At 37.6% G+C, this 19663-nt stretch overlaps 1 protein-coding gene across 1 annotated transcript; it reads right to left on the bottom strand.

Annotated features, from left to right (window-relative positions):
- Positions 1 to 4100: 4100 nt before the first annotated feature.
- On the bottom strand, positions 4101 to 18903 carry snrnp70 (small nuclear ribonucleoprotein U1 subunit 70). The gene is made up of 10 exons (XM_014474953.2): positions 18692 to 18903; positions 18210 to 18356; positions 18066 to 18128; positions 12919 to 12973; positions 12778 to 12842; positions 12615 to 12677; positions 11764 to 11845; positions 6469 to 6570; positions 5449 to 5548; positions 4101 to 5365 (listed from the first exon to the last, which is right to left on the bottom strand). Exons 2-10 carry the CDS (start codon positions 18354 to 18356, stop codon positions 4642 to 4644), a joined length of 1401 nt encoding a protein of 466 aa, XP_014330439.1. The 5' UTR covers positions 18692 to 18903; the 3' UTR covers positions 4101 to 4641.
- Positions 18904 to 19663: the final 760 nt, after the last annotated feature.

Below are 19663 nucleotides of genomic sequence, written 5' to 3'. Positions count from 1 at the left end.
TCTTTAAGTGAGCCTGTGTAAAGTGGCATATGGCAGGCCTTCTTAACATAAACCCTGTTTCCACTGATTATGCGTACATGCTAAATATCTAAAAATGCATTTTGTCTATCTAGAATGACATCCACAATATGTGCCACTATAACTGACTATCTGAAACACACATTTCAAATAATCTACAATTAACTTATGACCAGTCATAAAATAAGTTAAAGATATCTGTAATTTAGTTTTGACTAGTCATAATTCTAATTGAAGATATCTTAAATGTATTCTTGGATAGGAGATATGTAGTTTTGACTAGCTAAAATTAAATTAATATTTAATAATGACTAGTCAAAACTAAATTAGAGATATCTTGAATTGTAATTTTGACTAGTCAAAATTTCTTTCCAGACATCTCCAAATGAATTAGAGATATCTAATAAGATTTATATCTATCTTAGATATAAAACATATTTTCTATTTAAGATATCTTAAATAAACGTTTTTACTAGAATGACATTATTGATTACTGACGTTTTGACTCTATATAGTGAAAACGTCACTGTCTTACGTAGCATTTTGAAAGTTCAATGAAATAATGAAAAAAGAAAGTATTTGAAATGGCTAAATTTTCAACTTGAAAAAAGGTTGACAGAAGCACTTTTAAGTTTTAAAGACTGTTTTAACATATACGTAATAAAAAATAGACCCCGTACTGGCTGTTCGGGCGTAGGAAATACATCCCTCGTACTTAGCTAAACCAAAGCAGTGTTAGTCCATGACGTTTTGCAATCTACGCATATCCAACATTGTCGAGCTGTTTCTACATTGTGGCATTTACTGACAATTTTGTGCAGGAAGTATAAAATTCTGCAGGCAACTGTTTGGACAGAACAAAGAGACTTCCACGCCCGCAATTCTTAATTCAAATATCTAAAAATGTAAGTTTAACTAGTCATAATTACGTTCAATATATCTTAAATTGTAATACGGATTTGTGTCCCGTCAAATGACAGATCCGGTGACGTCATTTGAGATATCTTGAAAGAAATTGTGACTCGTGAAAATGTAATTGAAGATATCTTAAATTATTATTCTTACTAGTCAGAATGTAAATGCAGATATCTTAAATTACCATTCCGGTTAGTCAAAATGTAGTTTTGTCTAATTACAGGGCATTTTTCTTAAAGGCAATTTAAGTACGGATAGTTAGACAAAAGCGAGTTTATGTTAAAACGGCCTGCTATACACATCAGTAAATACAATTTAAGATTTGTCGAACGTAATTATAGTTAATCAAAATTACAATTTTAAATGTCTGAATTAAAAAATGCGCATAAGCTCCTCTTGTGCTACCACTCAGCTGTCCAAAGTTTTGCCTGTAGAATTTTGAGTGTCCTGCACAACATTCTTTGAAATATTCCCAAGTTGAAAATTGAGCATTTTCAGAAATTCTTTCATACATTTTTTATAATTTTCATTCTTTAAAATTGAAAATTCAAAATGCTATGTATATCTGTGATGTTTTGACTAAAGTAATTCATTAATAATGTCATTTTGACCAGTCAGAATGTTAATGCAAGATATCTCAAATAGAAAAGTTGTCTAATTGAAGATATCTCTAGCTCACTGATAGATATCTTAAAAGGAATTTTCACTAGTCACTAGTTATAATTCCAGGTATGTCTAATTTAGTTTTACCTCATCAATATTTGCGTTCACAAAATCTGCAAATTAATTTGCACTAGTCAAATCTATCTAGCTACAATCTAAAAAATGTATTTAAGATATCTTTAATTAGAACTATGACTAAACAGAACAAAAAGCAAGATAGCTCAACCTTATCGTTTAATTGTAGATATCTGAAACATATTTTCAGATATATTTTGAATGTATCTGAAATGTATGTATTCAAAATTGCATTTTGAATAGAAGACTCCATCCATATATGTTGTAATATCTTACAACATATATCAGAATGTAATTAAAGATATCTTAAATAGGCATTTTGTCTAGTCAAAATATAATTAGATTAATTTACTATACATCTAGTCAGTTCAAATTTATTTAATCAAGGACAGCACATTAAACAGTGTTACATTTGAAAAACAGAGCAACCTTTGTTAGCCACAGGGTAATTTGCAAACCCAGTCCTTGGTAGGATCTTTTTTTAGACAGTAAATTTAAAAGTAAAAAAATTCCTGTCACACAAACACAGGGACCTGCATTGAATTTTTGACTATAAACAAGAAAAACATGAAAATGCATATTAGAAAAAGCTAATTCTCCACAACAAAGTAGATTAGTATATCAGTGTTCACATATGTTTTTTATTTTATACATTGTTTCACTTGGCAATTGAAAACGCTAAGATAAATTATAAACCAATTTCAGAGAAGTGCAGGGGATTGAAGCAAAGTTACCCCTCCTTTACTGTGAGTAGATGAATGCTAGTGGCAAAAGTTTGTTGCAACCAGAGTTATCAATTAGTTTATTGATAAACCTTCTATTTTCTCAATGTTATATTTGTCATGTCCATCATGAGATACTAAAAGTGTTTCCATGGCACTTTGAATTTGAGTCATGGATTTGATTTAGAACTGGGTTTGTTCTTTGTTCTGGGTTTGTTCGATCAACAAATCTATATAAAATATCAGCCATGTTTCCATTTCACATTTGTATGACATAATGGTGGTACTGGCACATTTTTTCTACCAACTGAAGACACTAAGCATAAGTCAGTGGTCTTTCATTTATGAGGTGCAGGTCCTGTACCTTTTAGATGTCTCTGGTTCAGCACACCTGGCTCAAATTTTAGGTCATTAGCAGAGCTCTGATAATGAACACTTATCATTAAAGTGCTAAGGAGACACTTACCATTAAACATGCCACTTTAATGTACACACATATGACGTAAGCCACCATCGCTGTCTGTTTTTTAAAAGTTATCACAAAAATTGCATGTTATTGAAGCAATTTTGACATTTAAGTATATAGAACAGATATGTGTAATTTAGTTCTGCCTTATCATTTGCTTTGTCATAAGTTGCAGGATTCTGACCTTTGAGGCCTGCAGCTTGAGACCACTGGTGTAGGGTATACAGAAAACAGGTAGAAGAAGGTGCTGTGATCAGAGGATAGCCAACTTTAGCTGTAGAAATTGCTGTGCAAGTACAAAAATCAACCCTTAAACAGTCTCAGTGACACAGTGGCGGCAGTATGATTGTGTGGATGCTTTTCATCAGCAGTGACACTGCTCAGTTCACATAAATGATGATTGTGAAAATAGGGGGGAGACTTGTTGGAGTTCTGTAAAGACTTGAAACGTAATGTTCTGAAGCTCTTCGTCTAATCTCAGTCTTGTAAGGAAATTTCATTTATGAGCATCTGAGTACAGAAGACAATGCTGAATGCACACCACACTTTAATATTTGGAAAGAGAATTTTTTAAACCACTTGTCCTTTTATTCCAATTTCTACATTGTTTTGGCTTATCATATAGATGAAATATAGAGCTTGTAGTTGTTACAAGGCTGCCACTGGACCATGCAATTGCCCCTAAAATCCTATGAGCTTCATCAACACAGACAGCAGATCAACATTTTCAAAAGACATAAAAAATGCCACAATAATGATTGCTTGGACGCAACACCATAAGCAAAATTTTGAATATTTTTAATGGCTGGTGGAAAACTGATAGAAAAGGCTGGAGAATGTATTCAAAGGCAGACAAAGCCATTTGAAATCAATGTGATTCAATAGCTTCCTGACAAGCAGTCTACCTTTCGATGGGTACAGCAGTAGGGCAGATGGTCAGCAGAAAGTTAAGGTTCCACCAATCAAATAGTTAAAGCATTAAAAACATTTTTGCCAGTACAATGAGCTTCCACACTTTTCAGCAGAAAGTAGAGAACAACCAGATTGAGTAAATTCAAATCATAGAAGTTTTCCCCAAAGGAGGTTATTAGTTTATGGAAAGTTTTGCAAAAGAACAGCTAAATGATCCTCATTCAGTTGTGTTGGGCCTTAATCACTACATGCCAAGTTTTTTATGCTGAAGCAATGTCTAAAAAAAGGGCCTGTTTCAACTAGAGATATAAATGAGCAATACAGACCACTTCTGTTGTAAAGCCACATCTTTATTAAAATGATCCTCCAAATCTAGAAACAGCAGATCAAATAAAATAAAAAATTAGATAAGACAACAGCCTCCCCGTTGTTTCAATGTTATACCAGTTTCCAAATTACATATTAGTTGGGTCAAAATGAGCACATTATCTAACACACCTGCAACAATTTTTTTTAAACAGAATGACTAATGCAAACTAATTTAAGTCCAATTTTTCTGCTTTAAATTTCCAACCAAGTCAAATGAACATTAGCTGGGACCCCTTCCCACTTCCACTCCACTTCATTCCCCTCTCCTCCCTGTAATTACATTTAATGGGACAGATAAGTTGGGCAATGAAGAATAACTGTTTGACTGAGATCAAATTTAAATGTGTTCACTGTACATGAAACATACTGACAGAAAAGCTAGCCAGACAATTCAATTACAGGAGGCCCTGAAAAGATAAAGAGCTGAAAGTCAGGGGTTGAGGAGAAGCACACTAGAAAATGACTTGTGTGGAAGTGATGGGGTCCTGATGGAGGAACTGCTCAATATTCATCTCCTTGTCCCTCCATCTTGTAGCCGTTCTCACCAGAACCATAATCCTCTGCTGATTGGAAGGACTGCTGATCCATCATTCCGTCCTGACTGTACTCCTCCATGTTGGCCGGCGCACCATCATCCTCGTTACACATTTCGTCTTGGGGGCCAATGTCATCTCGTGTGGGGGCATGGCGTTCCTCTCTCCGTTCACCCCTGTCCCTCTCCCCACGTTCCCTCTTGTGCTCCCTGTCCCTGTCCCTGTCCCGTTCCCTACGCCTGTCTCGGTCCCTGTGGCTCCGCCTTCTGTCTCTGTCCCTATCTCTGTCCCTGTCTTTGCGCTCCTCTGCCCCCTCAGCCACCTCTCCTCCATGCTCCTCTGGCACACGTTCCCCACCCTCTGGAGGGCCGTCCCCCTGGCCAACCTCATCCCCATCTAGACCTTTGCCTCTCTCCCTATCTCTCTTCCGATCCCTGCTCCTACTCCTCCTCTTCCGGTCTCTACTTCTTTCTCTACTCCTGCTATCTCCTCCTCCTGCCCCCCCACGTTCTCGTTCTCGACGTCGGCTACTACTCCCACCATCTTCTCCCACCACAATCCCTCGTTCTCTCTCCCTATCTCGCTCCCTGGACCGAGTGTGACGGCGCCGTTCACGGGACCGGGACCTCCGCCGTTCTCTGTCCTTGTCACGATCGCGGTCACGACTGCGCTCCCTTCTTTCTCCACGGTCACTGAGTATTGAGAACAAAACAAAAACCATCAATAAGAATGCCTTCTTCAACCCTACAGAACCTTTCTGAAAAGAATCACTCACGCCCCCAGTGAACGATCATCATAACGTGACGCATCGTCTCGACCAGAGTGCTTGATGTTGACGTCAGCTCCACCTCTCCGTGTCCCACCCAATCCTCCTCCTAGAAAGAGTAGAAGCAGCAAACGGGTTTATTTAAAAGGTTTGAAACTATGGATTGGACCATATCTTGTACCCTAGACCATACCATACCCTTGAAAGATAATCTGGCCGTACTGGGTAAGTTGACAATGCTTGCATGCTGTTTGTTACATGGCAGTAAGGTGGAGCGCCCCCTCAGGCCAAAGCATAAACATGGATTACCACTTGTTTTGCTTCTTCTTTCAACTCAGCCCACAGCTTTTGTAATTAACACTTAACATCTGTCTGATAACAGTAAGGAAAGTTTCTTGTATAATAACACAAGATAGAGAGGCAAATTCTTTAAGGTTGGAGCCATCATTTTTATGCTATACACATAAAGACAGCCATTTTAGCAGTGTACGGCTAATCTGTTGACTATTTTTTGATTAACCAATTAATAATTCAACAGGAAAAGGTGCCTAACAGATTTTTAAAAAAAAAAAAAAACAATATGAACCAGTTGAAGCTAAAACAATGCTACATGAGGAGTACTGGGTAAAATATATTTGCAGTCAAAATATATATTTTTTCATCTTACATGCAAAATGTATATCATTTTGAAAAGCTTTGGCTTAATATCTGCTTTCAGAGTAGTGGTTTTGCAGCAAATGGAATGTTTCACAATGTGTAATCTCCAGTTAATTATTCGATTACTAAATTATTTGACTTGATTTTTTCCAATAATCAATTAATCACAATTGTTTTAGCCCTATTCTGCAGTCGAGAGAAAATTCTGCTCTACATTTGCTCAGAGGAACATCACATGCATATTATCAGCCCTTTCACGTATCAACTAAGATGAGCCTCCCCACACCCAGTACAGATCTTAAAGGCACATACACAAGCAACTAACATTTTAGGCAGAAAAGCCTGAAAGTCTAGGACACAAAACCATCTGACCTAGCCTGCGAGGACGCCATCCTTTGACAGTGCGTCCTCTTTCCACATCCACCAACACTCTTCTACCATCAATCTTCTTTCCGTCTGCATGCTTGTAGGCAGCTGTAGAAAAATGGAAAGAGAGAGAAGACAAAGGTGAGGTTGGAGGAAAAAACAGCAACAACGTGACCAAGGGAGGAAAAAAGAAACAGAATACAGTGTATTATTATACTGACCAGGAGCAGGTGAAGCAAAGATGGCTGCTCTCTGGGTAAAAGCCGAAGGATAATGGGAGCAGACTTCCTTCCACCAGATGAGTCACTGATACATTACACTTTCGACTTTGTTTAAAACATCCAGAGACCAGCTTTCTTATCGTCAACATTTACGTGTTATTAAAAATGTATTTCTATCTTAATTCAGACTGGGAAAAGATATGGGCCTCTACAGTAGAAGAAGCGCATCGAGTTTATGCATTTATCCAACTCCATCAAGTCTTAGCTTATATAATTGCAACTGTCAACACAGGTTACTATTTGTGGGATAAGATGACAACATGATAAATAAGGTAACCAAAATGCATTTCACCAATAATATTCAGTTATAACAATATATTGCCATTTTGCAAACATTTTGTCATCCAATGTGGTACTTGCATGTAGATACTTTCATTTTGACAAATCAGAGCATAATACAAGCTACTTAATACGCTTAAGTTAATCAAAACTAAATTCTATAGTAAAAATACAAAAACTTTAATTTTTTTATCCAAATATTCCAAATTTATCTTCTCTTATTAACTTGAGAATTAAATTTGTGACATTTATCTTTACATCAACAAGAATCCTAGCACATAGTCAGAGGGCCTTACCAAACTTGGCAGCTTACAGAACCATACCAAAGGTTCTCTGCACCACAGCACCACTCAGACAACATTTCTGCCAGGGCCCTTACCCTCACCCTTCTTCCCTCACCTCCCTTGCCCTCCACTCCACTCCACTCCACTTGTGTCTGTGTGTTTGTGTCCACAAACGATGACAAAAACCAACCCGACTTCGGGGTCTTACCACACCCCCACGGTCACCAACAACACTGACCAACTGAGGAAAACAAAAAGAAGAAAAACTAAAAGAAAGCAAAGAGAAACTGGACTAACTTTACATCAGGAGTTGGCTTACCATAACTCCAATGAAAACCCTTTCTGAATAAAACCCCCTATAGCTAAAATACATGTCTAACACCACTGTGTGCAATAGAAGTACAAATGAGATGCCTACTTTTGTTGAGGTGTGACAGCGTTACACATTTCCTAAACTTATTCTCATTATGTTGAGATCTTGACTTGGTGTTTGAGTGTATTGCTGAAGAACACATCTAAGAAGTGGTTTGAAATCTCTCAGAAGCATTTTCCACCAAACTGGTTCCAGTTCTGAAGTGGTGCTAGAGCTCAAAACCTACCACTAGTTTATGTTTCCACCGAGATAAACTCTGGGTGAGAAAAAGTAGTGCTAACCTGCACCAGTTCGCTGTTGGGCCAGAGGAAATAACCACTTTTCACAGATCTAGTTGAGTTTTTCTAATAGTGGATTTGTGTATAACTACTTATCTATGTATCTGTATGTATCTGCGTGTGTGTGTGGGTGGATGGATGGATGGATGGATGGATGGATGGATGGATGGATGGATGGATGATACAATACAACCAACTGAAAATGATCAATAGTGTTTAAAACTTTTTTTAAATTGAGTGTGACTGAAGATGTTCGAGAATGAAAAAGCTTTCAGTCATTTCAGAGTTGTTAATTTTTACATGATCCAGTGTATGCCATGTTCAATATAGCACACAAGTTACATTACCTGAAATGTAATATACTTTCAGCTGATTTTTCTCCAATACCAGAAATGTTTACATTCAACCTGACGGCATTTCAGGTGATCAATTCAGTTAAGTGCAGAGCAAGCAATTACTGTTCAAAAACACAAAGAATGTTTTTGGTTTGGACCATCTTTTTTTCTCAACTGCAGATGTATGAGAAAGTTTTATGTTGCGAAATATATTTCAGTGGTAGTGAAACCTGTCTTATTGTCACTTCAAAGTTACACTAAAGAACTTTGCATTGTACATCTAGTTCTGCACATTAAAAACTCTGCATGTATCCAGGTACAAGATAAACACTGGGTTTGTGTAGCTTATGTGCATACTGAAGCAACAGAACTGTACCAAATATTTCTGTCACTGATTAGCATCAGATTAACAAAAGCCGACTGCCTCAAATCTTTTCAGATTTTTTTTTCAAATCGCCTGTCATTTAAGTAGGTCAACATGCTGCTCCCCTGAATCCACAATGTTATGTAGACTCTGTTTTTTTTATACATATTTTGCTCTAAAAGCTGTGTAATTTCAGTTTTCTGGCTTTTGGATAAGGGATCAGATGATCATAATCATGAAGCATTCACAAGCACCCTTGGTAAAAAAAAAAAAAAAAGTCTTGATATTAGAGCATCTGTTTGCAGAAATAATGGGATAAATATGCAATATCACCCTTCACAAAAGAAAAACAAAAAAACCCTCTGAATAAAACAGGCAAAGAATCAAACACGTAAGGAACAAGATATTTGTTTTCACATGATTCCAACTTGACTTTCAGATGGTGGTAAAGCAAAGTGATTCCTTTACCGATCTGGAACCTCTTTGGAAAAAAAAATCCCATCAGTAATTCAGTAAGGGACTTTACTGAAATGTTGGCAGCTATATCCGGAGGAACTAGGGCCTGAAATGTATCCTAATATAGTAAATAATGAATGAGTAGGCTGTTGCTGAATTATCAAGAAATTCCCCTCATCTGCATATTTTATTAAAGCCAGCTCAGGGGCAAATTTATCTGCTTCCTAGCATAAACAAAAATGTTTGCCACACTAAAGTGCCAGGGTCAGATGACAAGACAAACACACTAAGTGTCCTGGGAAATAAGGATGAATGATGCATGGAGATTTGTGAGATCTTCTCTTTTTAAACTATAGTCTAATAAGATAACAAAACTCAAAATCTGCTTTACTTGCCAGCTGAGAGCTTTTATTTTTAAACATATTAAAAGTGAGATCATAGTGCTCTGTGAGAACAGTTACAATAAAACTGAATTTTATAATTTTAAAGACCAAGGCAAACCAGTTCTACTGCTGACTTTTCTAACTGCCTTCACTATTACTAAAACCGCAGCCTCATTGTGTTATCCGTAGGCAATGTAGATCATTACTTTGACTCAGATTTCCAAAATGCAGCCAACACTTCCAAATCAAGTGAATGAAGAGGTTTGACATATCTGACAGAATGTACAAAATATAGTTTTAACACTTCCTCTGATGTCATTTTAAAAAGCTGAACACATCTAGTTCAAGTAATCCTCACACAATAGTAGCTTTCCCCACAAAAAAAGAATGTTTTTAGCCCAATCTTCAAGCATCTGTACATTAAATTCCAGCACCTTGATCAGGCAGCTTAAAAAAGGGTATTTCTTATTTTTATTCTAATGTTGTGCTGTGCCTACCCATAATCACACAGCCTATTTTTCCTAACTACAAACTTTCAAAAACCTGAAGTGGCTTTAACACAAAGCAAAATCATTGGGAAATGTTTTTGCAGAGTACTGTACAGGGGAGCATTCAATGGTCAAAGCCTAAAATCCAGATTATATTAAACGAATAAAAAAAATTCTTTAGGGCCAACAAAAAGATGCTTTACCCATTGAACTTTGCTCCACTTCCCTATGTAGGAGATGGAGGGTGGAAAGAAATCTTACCCATCATACAAACCCATTATACCAACCATATACTGAGCTGTGGTAGTAGGGTGTAGATGTATCATAACCATCATCATCTGCCAGCCAGCTCTGGCCAATAGCCATCACAGATTGGCGGCTGCAGTGGCAATGAGAACAACACACAGTTAATATACTGTTGAGGCCCACATCCCACCCCCTCAGTTCCCTTCCAACTATCACTACAGAGTTGTGGGTTCAGCAACTCTGGTCTGGGAGAGCTGATTCTACAAATACTAGAGAATGGTGGAAAGCTAAATATATGCTGCCTTATCAGATCCCCGCAGAGGCTTCATGGTAGCTTATACAGACACATAACTGTTCAGAAATTTAGCTTAATTGAAATGGTTCCTCTGCTCAAATGTATTGGGATCTCCAAACATTGCCCGAGTGCAATTTACAGAGCAATGCAAAGAATCATTAGATCCACAATCATGACAGCAAAAGACAGTTTAGAGTTCAATATACCAGCAAATATAGAAGATCAGTTATAGCCATTTAAAAGAAAAAAAGAGTCAGCAAGACTTTTGGTCTCACTGCAACTAGAACCTAAGCTAACTCACTTTGGTGGGAAAACATTTTGGTCAATCAAAAATAAATTTGGAAATACAACGCATTTATTGCACTTCCAATAGAATGAGTGACCTAAAACAGTTTTTTATTGGCAATTATGTTATTTTTGTAATTGTTTGGATGCAAAGTTGCACAGCCCTACTGCAAACTAGGGATTAAAATATCTCTTTAATATGCTACACTGTAGGCTCTGCATTGATCCAGTAAAGGAGCATGGCTTAACCTTTGGATGACATCACTTGTCTGAAGAGATCGTATTCATATCTCCTAGAAAATATATTTAAATTTGTATTCAAATATTTGGGCAGCAATAGCTTACTACTGTGATAAACCTTATTTTAAAAAAAATAAAAATAAATAAATATCAAAAAAAAAAAAGCTCACCATGACCAGAGTTAAAGATAAAACGGACAGCCTCACAGTAAAAGATGATGGGATTTAAAGAATGTTTCCGTCAATGTTTGGTGTCCAGTTTGACCTTGTGCTTACCATTCCCGTCCAAACCAGGAGAGCAGCTGTTCCACAGAACTACAACACCTCACAGTTAAAAGACAATGTACCCTTTGACAAGCAAACATGTTCAGGTTCACAGATAAAATACATTTTATTCTGTCATGTCCCCTGGTGATCTGAATTATCTGCTTTTTATCTAAATCCAGTTTTTAGTCAAAAAGTGACAAGCATCTAACAAGCCCCCACACACACACAAACCAAGCAAGTATTGGGATTTCATGCAATCTCTTCATCTGTAAGCAATGCTTCAAGAAACTTAGCTGGCCTGGCCATCACTGACCAGTGTAATCAATATAAAGGATAGCAGCAAAAAGAAAAAGAAAGAAGAAAAAAAGACTACTCAAGTAAACGCCCCAGTGTATATCAAAGAATAGGCTGTATGACAGGGTGAGCTTACACAGTGTTTGGTACTCACAGTGCATGTCTCGTTCATGCTCGTACTCAATAAAAGCGTAGCCACGAGGCTTTCCCGTCCTCTTGTTGTAGACAATATAAATCTGGAACAAGAAATACAAGAAAATTTATAATTTGAAAACATAATGAGCTTCTGCTAGCTAAAGGGCTCTGTATGGTCAAGAATAATTGCCAAAATCAGTTCTTGTCACAGCTGTATGGCAAAAATTCCCTCATTTTGCTCTCGGCCTCATGTCATCAGCCCCTTCTTATCAAAAACCCCTGCCGAACTTTTCGGGCCTCCATCCATCACTATTGGTGTGATTGGTCTGAATTTTATGGGTGTGTTTATGTGGAACACAAACTTCCATGATTTGATGTTCCCAGTGTTTGTCAAGGATAAGAAAGATTGTTAGCACAGGTAGTCAGAATACCAGTTTTTCAGGCAGATCTAAACTCCCCCTATTCACTTCAAGTCTGATGCAGCGGAAGAATGGCTTACTGACACCATCCCTTCTTTTTCTTTTTTACACAGCGTGAAAATTAAAAAGACATTTTCTCTCCCATCAATTATTGTCTCTTCTGAACTTGTGAAATCGTAATAGTCGTTCCTGTCTGCCATGATAGCTGTGTTTACAATGGTGTTTGAAGTCACAGGACAAAACACCATGATGGATACTGCTGCGGGAAGCGTTTCCCAGGAGATTTGTGTCTATTGAACTGTTATGGGTCTGAGTGAATATGAACATCAACAGTTCAATTTCAGTCTGGCCATGCTGGGCCCTACAATTCTATAAATAAACCTGTGTAAAGCGGCAAGAAAATGTAAGCTGTAGCTGATGCAAAGGTTAATAAATGAGCAGGCTGACCTACCCTTTTGATGGGGCCATAGACCTCAAACTCGCGTCGAAGCTTGGACTCTGTAGTATCATAGTTCTGCATAAAAAAGCAATATTTTATTTTAAATATTAAAAATGATGTGTCTACTGCAGCGCATTGTAAGGACTGCAATATACGTTGATCCAACCATACTAACAATTCGTGCAACAAACAAGGTCTTGAAAGCGTCTCCTTGAGCATTTGGGTCATTATGAGGGTCCCCTGTGGTAAAAAACAATAAAAGCAAGTTTAGTCTAAACCAACAATGTAAAGAAGTTTTATATTGGTACAAACTTACAAAGCTTAAGTTCTGTTTCCAAAACAGTCTGCCGTCTCTCAATTTTCTCTCGTCTCTGTAAACCAAACAAAACAACCAATAAATGAAGAACATTCACCAACATTTGTTTAGACAGAACAGCTGGTTTCATGCTGCAGATTTAATTTGTATTCAGCAATATCAATTTGCTGTACATTGACATAGACATGTGCAACGTATATTTTGCAGGTGTGACTTGTACTGACTTATTTTCCGAGCGACACACCAACACGACAGCTTTTCAAGCTACTTATGAATGAACTGGTGCTTGTAATTTTCTCTCCTGTATGGTAGTCCATTGAGAGTACCAATTGACATGATGCAAACCGTCAATACATTCAGTGGAATTGTCAGCAAATGTTCAGATGTGAAAGGCCCCTTACCTAGAGGAAATGACTGATTCTCTAAGTAAGGGGAACTGGATGTATGTACATACCTACCTACTTACACACATACAAACACAATCATATCACCTGGCTATGAAGTTCAAACCTTAATGAAGTTACCAAACCAATTTTGTATTTCAGTATGTCAGTGACAAATAGTTAAGGGTATTCAAAATCAATAAAATGATAAGAGTACCCAAATTTCTGCATCTGTCAAATTTTGTTTTAATGCATATTGCACATTTCTGTTAGTCCAATAAACATCATTTCAATACTGAAATATTACTTTGTCCATCAGTTATTAGATATGTCAAACTGAAATAGCTGTTGCAAACACCCAAATATTTAGAAATAAAATAAGATTAAAAGGGGTGCCCAAACTTGTCTATATGACTGTAGAAATTAATATTCAAGCATTTAAATATGAAGCATTAAATTAAACCTCACTCAAAGGTTAAACACAGCAGGTGTGACGCACCATAATAAATATCATTATGATTTAAATTCTCAGAGGAGCGTTCCTTTCTCACTTTTGTTCTGTTCTGTCATGGAAAATCACTCCATATCTGAAATCAATGAATGTACCACTCGGACTGTCACATATGAGCTGAAATAACATTCCATTCCTATTCCATAGGGTTCAATGACGTTGGTCCACCCTTTCCTTTGCAGCTAGAACAGTTTCAAATCTTCTGGGAAGGCTGTTCACAAGGTTTAGGAGTGTTTATGGGGATTTTTGACCATTCCTCCAGAAGCGCATTTGTGAGGTCACATACCGATGTTGGACAACAAAGCAGAAGGCCTGGCTCTCAATGTCCGCTCTAATTTGTCCCAAAGGTGTCCTATTGGGTTGAGGTCAGGACTCTGTACAGGCCAGTCAAGTTCATCCACACCAGACTCTGCCATCCATGTCTTTATGAACCTTGCTTTGTGCTCTGGTGCACAGTCATGTTGGAAGAGGAAGGGGCCAGCTCCAAACTGTTCCCACAAAGTTGGGAGCATGGATTTGTCCAAAATGTCTTGGTGTGCTGAAACATTCAGAGTATGCATCTAGTATACTCGATGTATCGTGAGTTTTTCAATTTACGATGGTTAAAATGGCACAATCGCAACCATCACGTACAAATTGTTCAAATAATAAGCTTTCGCCATCAAATTCACTGCAAGTATGGTTTATCCGACACCCTGCAAATACGTCACTAGTCTCTCCCCCCTACCAACCTGAAAGTTTTCTGTCAGTCTAGTTCTGTCGAACTAGTCTAATTACGAAGAGAAACACTGCTGGATCAATAATTTGGCAGTAGTTCAGATTTTATATGGAGGATGTCAAACAAAATGAGGTAATTTGTGAAACATGTTATAAAACTATTGCCACAAAAGGTTGTACCAAAAATTTATTTCACCACCTAATAAGACTATTCTTTTACATGCTATTAATAGCCGCGCTGCTGCGGTAGAACTATTCTTTTAAAACAAAACCTTGAGATGTAGGTATGATTCATTTAGTGCAGGCATGTCCAAAGTCCGGCCCGGGGGCCAATCACGGCCCGCGGTCAGATTTCATACGGCCCGCAGCTTCGGTCTTATAATGTATTATTTATGGCCCGCCTGCACTGTGAAACAGAATAAATAAACCATAAAACTTGAAACTGTAATTCCTCCTTTCACCAAATGGTGGCAGCACCACTTTAATACTATCAGTCTCTGCCTCTGTGCAGCGAACCCCTCTCCACTCATTTCTGCCATGGCCACTGCAAAGAAAACGAGGAAAGTTTACAGTGAGGGCCGCCGCTTTCAAGAGAGATGGGAATTACAATACTTTTTTTCTGAAAATCAAGGCAATTGTGCTTGTCTAATTTGTAATGAGACGGTTGCCTTGTTTAAGGATTTTGACGTAAAGAGACACTACCAGACTAAACATGCTAACACATACAACAAGCTAAGAGTCACCGTGCTGAAAAACTGAAGCAGCTCCAAGCTGCCCTGGCATCACAACAGCAATTTCTTTGGGCCTGGGTCAAAAGAAAATACCACCAAAGCAAGCTACGATGTTAATGTTAATAGCTAAACATGGCAAACCTTTTACTGAAGATACATTTATCAAAACTGTGTTATGAAAATGGTGGAGAACATTTGCCCTGAGAAGAAGCAAGAATTTGCGAATGTTTGCCTGGCACGTAACAGTGTGGCACTGAGAGTTGAGGACATAAAACTGAGTGTTTTGAACGGTAACGTCTGTCACTATCAGCAGTGAAAAGCCAAAAGAACATTTATGCACTTGGATTTATGGCACTTATTTTTATTAAACTCTTGAGTAAGATTTGGTTATGAACCTGTAGATGTGATACAAACTATTACTTTCTGAAAGATATTGTAAATGACAAGAGCAAAATTCACTTGTTTTAAAATTTAATAATAACAGACAATTTTGCATTACTTATAACTCCCGTTTAAAATGTTCTTGAGGCAAAGATATTTTTAAACTCATGTAAATTTAAGGTATTTTATACAGTTTGTTCAATGTTATCTGACTCTCCAGATATGAAAGAAAAGCAGAATTTCTGCTTTTAGAGTTGCCTGAGTGGCTTATATTTGGTTATTTTGTCATTTGAAAAATAAAGATAATTGTGACAATGAAAATTGTTTTATAACAGTGTGTATTTGCATGACACTTTTGTAGTTAAAAAATGTCCGAACAAACTATTGGCCCCCAGGCATCTTGACTTTATCAAATCTGGCCCTCTTTGCAAAAAGTTTGGACACCCCTGATTTAGTGCTATACAATGGGAAAAATAACTCAAAACCACTCATTCTTTTTACTCTGTCTCTTTACGGTACACGCAGACTTGTTGCGTGTACCGTAACTTGCGTGGGTGACATTATGATGCAAGGGATCTATAGTTTAAAATAATAGTGGAGCTCATTCTAAAAATATTTTGCGATATATATCGTGCATTGCAAAAATATACCGGGATATTAGCTTTTCCTCAAATCAATCAGCCCTAATTCAGAGTTCCTTTCACTGGAACTAAGAGGCAAAGTCCAGCTCCTGAAAAACAACACCACACCACAATCTCCCCTCCACCAAACTTTATACTTGGCACAATGCAGTCAGACAAGTACCGTTCTCCTGGCAACTGCCAAACCCAGACTCATCCATCAGATTGTCAGATCGCTCCTCCACTGCTCTAGAGTCCAGTGGCGGCGTGTTTTACACCACTACAGACGACACTTTGCATCACACTTGGTAATGTATGGCGTGGATGCAGCTGCTCGAACATGGAAACCCATTCCACAAAAACTCTCTGCACTAGTGCCATCACTGTGTTGTCTGGGCCATGCCAGACGATACAGACACTTTGGTACATGCGCCGAGCAAACAAGACGAAACCCTGTGTTGGCGCGCATATAGCTTTAAGGAAAACCAGTTCCTCGTTTGGTTGTGAACGAGTCAAATTGTATTTATGAGGGAGAAACTGTGTCGACACGTTTGTGGTTTTTGTTGGATGGAGATACTTTGCGTTGCGTTGATTTTTGGCTCGTATAACTGGAATCAATCAATCAAGAAAGAGGATGTTTTCTCCCATGTGGGATCATTTTGATCTTATCACGGAGAATAAGGTAAATTATTATTCTATTTTTATTTCCACTTCTGATCATATTTCTTTCAGCTTATTCAAATTCCTTTCCATGGGATATTTGAATTAGTTTACATGGATTAGCTTTTATTTACAGATGAAACTTTGCTCACATGTGCTGTCTTACTAAGCACTCCCACAATGCTGAGGCATCATCATGCCCAGCATGAGGGGAATGAACCAGTTAATAAAAACCTGGTGTTTCCAGTAAGCAGGGGATTGAACTGGAGCTTCAACTCAACCATTTGTTCCCAGTTCAGGTTTGTCATGATTGTTAATTGTGTTTATTTCAATTTTAATGTTCTTGCAAATCGCTCCATGTAATTACAATGAATTAGTAACAGAGATTTTACTTTTTTCTCTGATGACAACCTGTGGCAGCAGCTGAACATGGAAGTCGAAGAGAGCCAGGCCAATTTAAATGTCACCACTGATGGAATTATCATGGTACAAAGATGCATCTCCGAGGCGAACACACCAAGATCACAGGATCCGCTACAATACTGAGAAATGCAAAAACTTATACAAACTTGCAATTAAATTTCTATGTGCGCCATCATCATCATCATCAGTGCAATGTAAAGGTGTTCACAAAACCAGGTGACATGGTTTTGTAAATTGTGCAATCGCCTTGGCCCAAAGCTGTTACGGAAGCTGATGTTTCTGAATAAAAACACGTGAATGAACATTCTGTTTCCAGTCTTTATTGAATTTGCATGCAATGTTGAAATTCACTGAGCTCCTCAAAGCAACCCATTCTTTCATAAATGTTTTTGCAAACAGCTGCATGTCTAGGTGCTTAATTTTATACACCGGTGGCCATGCAAGTGATTGAAACACCTGATTCCAATAATTTGGATGGGTGAGCAACTACTTTTGGTAATGTAAACTAATGCATGTAAACTTCTGGTTCCACTGTATATATAAAATCGTATTTCTTGTCAGTCAGCTGTACATCTTCCTAGACTATTCAGGTTACTTTTTTAGCACTACATAAACATAAAGAGTTACACAACATGTCCACAGATCAGTGGATAAGGGCAGTGGCAAAACAAATTCAGTCACTATTTCAAATACTTGAAAACTGTTAACCAGCAATTCTAACCTTTCTCTCCAGACGCTCTTCACGAGTCTCTGCTCTGGTCGGTGGAGGGGCATCTCTTGGATCCTGACCCAAAGACAACTATTTCAGTTAGAAAATTGGACGTTAAACCAGAGCAACATACAAAACAGAAAAACCAACAATCACCTCGAAGTGCCTAATAAAGGGAGCGATACCACAGTAGGGCTGGTTGTGGTGCTTCTCATGTGGTAGTTTTTCCAGCTGAGGTAAGAAGGGTATGGGGTCCCGAGGCGCAAACAGGGCCAGCAGGTTCGGTGGGAGGAACTGCGTCATCTTTCACATCAAAAAAGAAACATCGAGTAGTTTAATTACATCCCAAGTGTCTGGTAGATCAACAGGCTAAAGGCTTGCTGCATTGTTAGCGTGATAGGCTCATTGTTGTCCCCGACTTCCTTATTATCACTCTTATTATTATTATATGTCCAGACTATAGGCCAACAGCGGTGAACCCTGCATTAAAACTACAACTAACGTCGAAACTATACGTAACATTCAATATTCGTAACACTATCGCTGCTAGGTCGCATTTAAGCCTTATCTTGTAATGCTACCTTCATCGTAGCCGCTAAGCTAACAATGCTACCACAAGCCTCATGTATTTGTCCTACCTTCGCTCCTCCACTGTTCGACAAATTTCACACCATGGACTTCAGAGAAAAACTCCCGGTGTAAGTTGCTCTCCCGGACCAAAGTAGTCTCCCAAAGCAACAATAAAATGATCCCAACAGAACCGTTCAGAGTTCCCACAAAAGTGAATATAGCGCGAGCCCAGTAGCTGGATTGGTACAGGAAACTTGCAAAGATTCTCAAAAAATACAAAATGGCGGGATGTCGTAAAACGAAGACTACTGACGTAAAGCGAACAACATGAGTGCACGTCGGCAATCCCAAAGAATGAGGACTTCGCATTACACTGTGGAGGTAAATTTGTTTCACAATTAAAAAGAAAAACTAATCTCGATTAAAAAAATAAAATTTTGGTCAAAATTTTTGAAATTGTAATAACTTTTTTAAACAAAAAAGGGTTTTAAAAATATATATTTTAAATTAAAATCACTCAGTAATCTTCAATCTTATAATATATTGGTTCTCCAAAGCACCAGTTTTAAATAACATACCCAATTTAATATTTCATATTATTAGAGAATTATATTTTTTGTTACAATGTGATTTTGAATTTAATAAAGTATACAGTATATGTATAGGTTTCATCAGCAGGTTCTCCTTTAGCCTACTCACAGTTGTTCTCTAAACATAATTTCACACCATATGCCAGTACAGAATTATTGATACATCCTTTCAAACAGAAAATTATTTTTCATGGAAAATCTATGGAAGCCCTTTTCAGCAAATGTGATTTTAAAAAATCTCATTATTTCATTATATTGAGATATTTATCTCATTATTGACATACTATCTCATTATACTGAGATTTCTTCTATTAACCCTTTCATGCATGAATTATGATCTTTTGTGTCAGAATTTTTTTCTAAACTTTTTTTGATTTTCTTAAGGCATAAAAAAGGTAGGAACATTTTTTGTAAAATAATTTTATTTAATTTTACTTTTTAGGTGATCAA

Source organism: Xiphophorus maculatus, chromosome 16, assembly GCF_002775205.1.
Source record: "Xiphophorus maculatus strain JP 163 A chromosome 16, X_maculatus-5.0-male, whole genome shotgun sequence".
Classification (NCBI taxonomy): Eukaryota; Metazoa; Chordata; class Actinopteri; order Cyprinodontiformes; family Poeciliidae; genus Xiphophorus; species Xiphophorus maculatus.
Note: the sequence above shows the minus strand (reverse complement) of the source record. Positions and strands in the feature narration are given on the sequence as shown.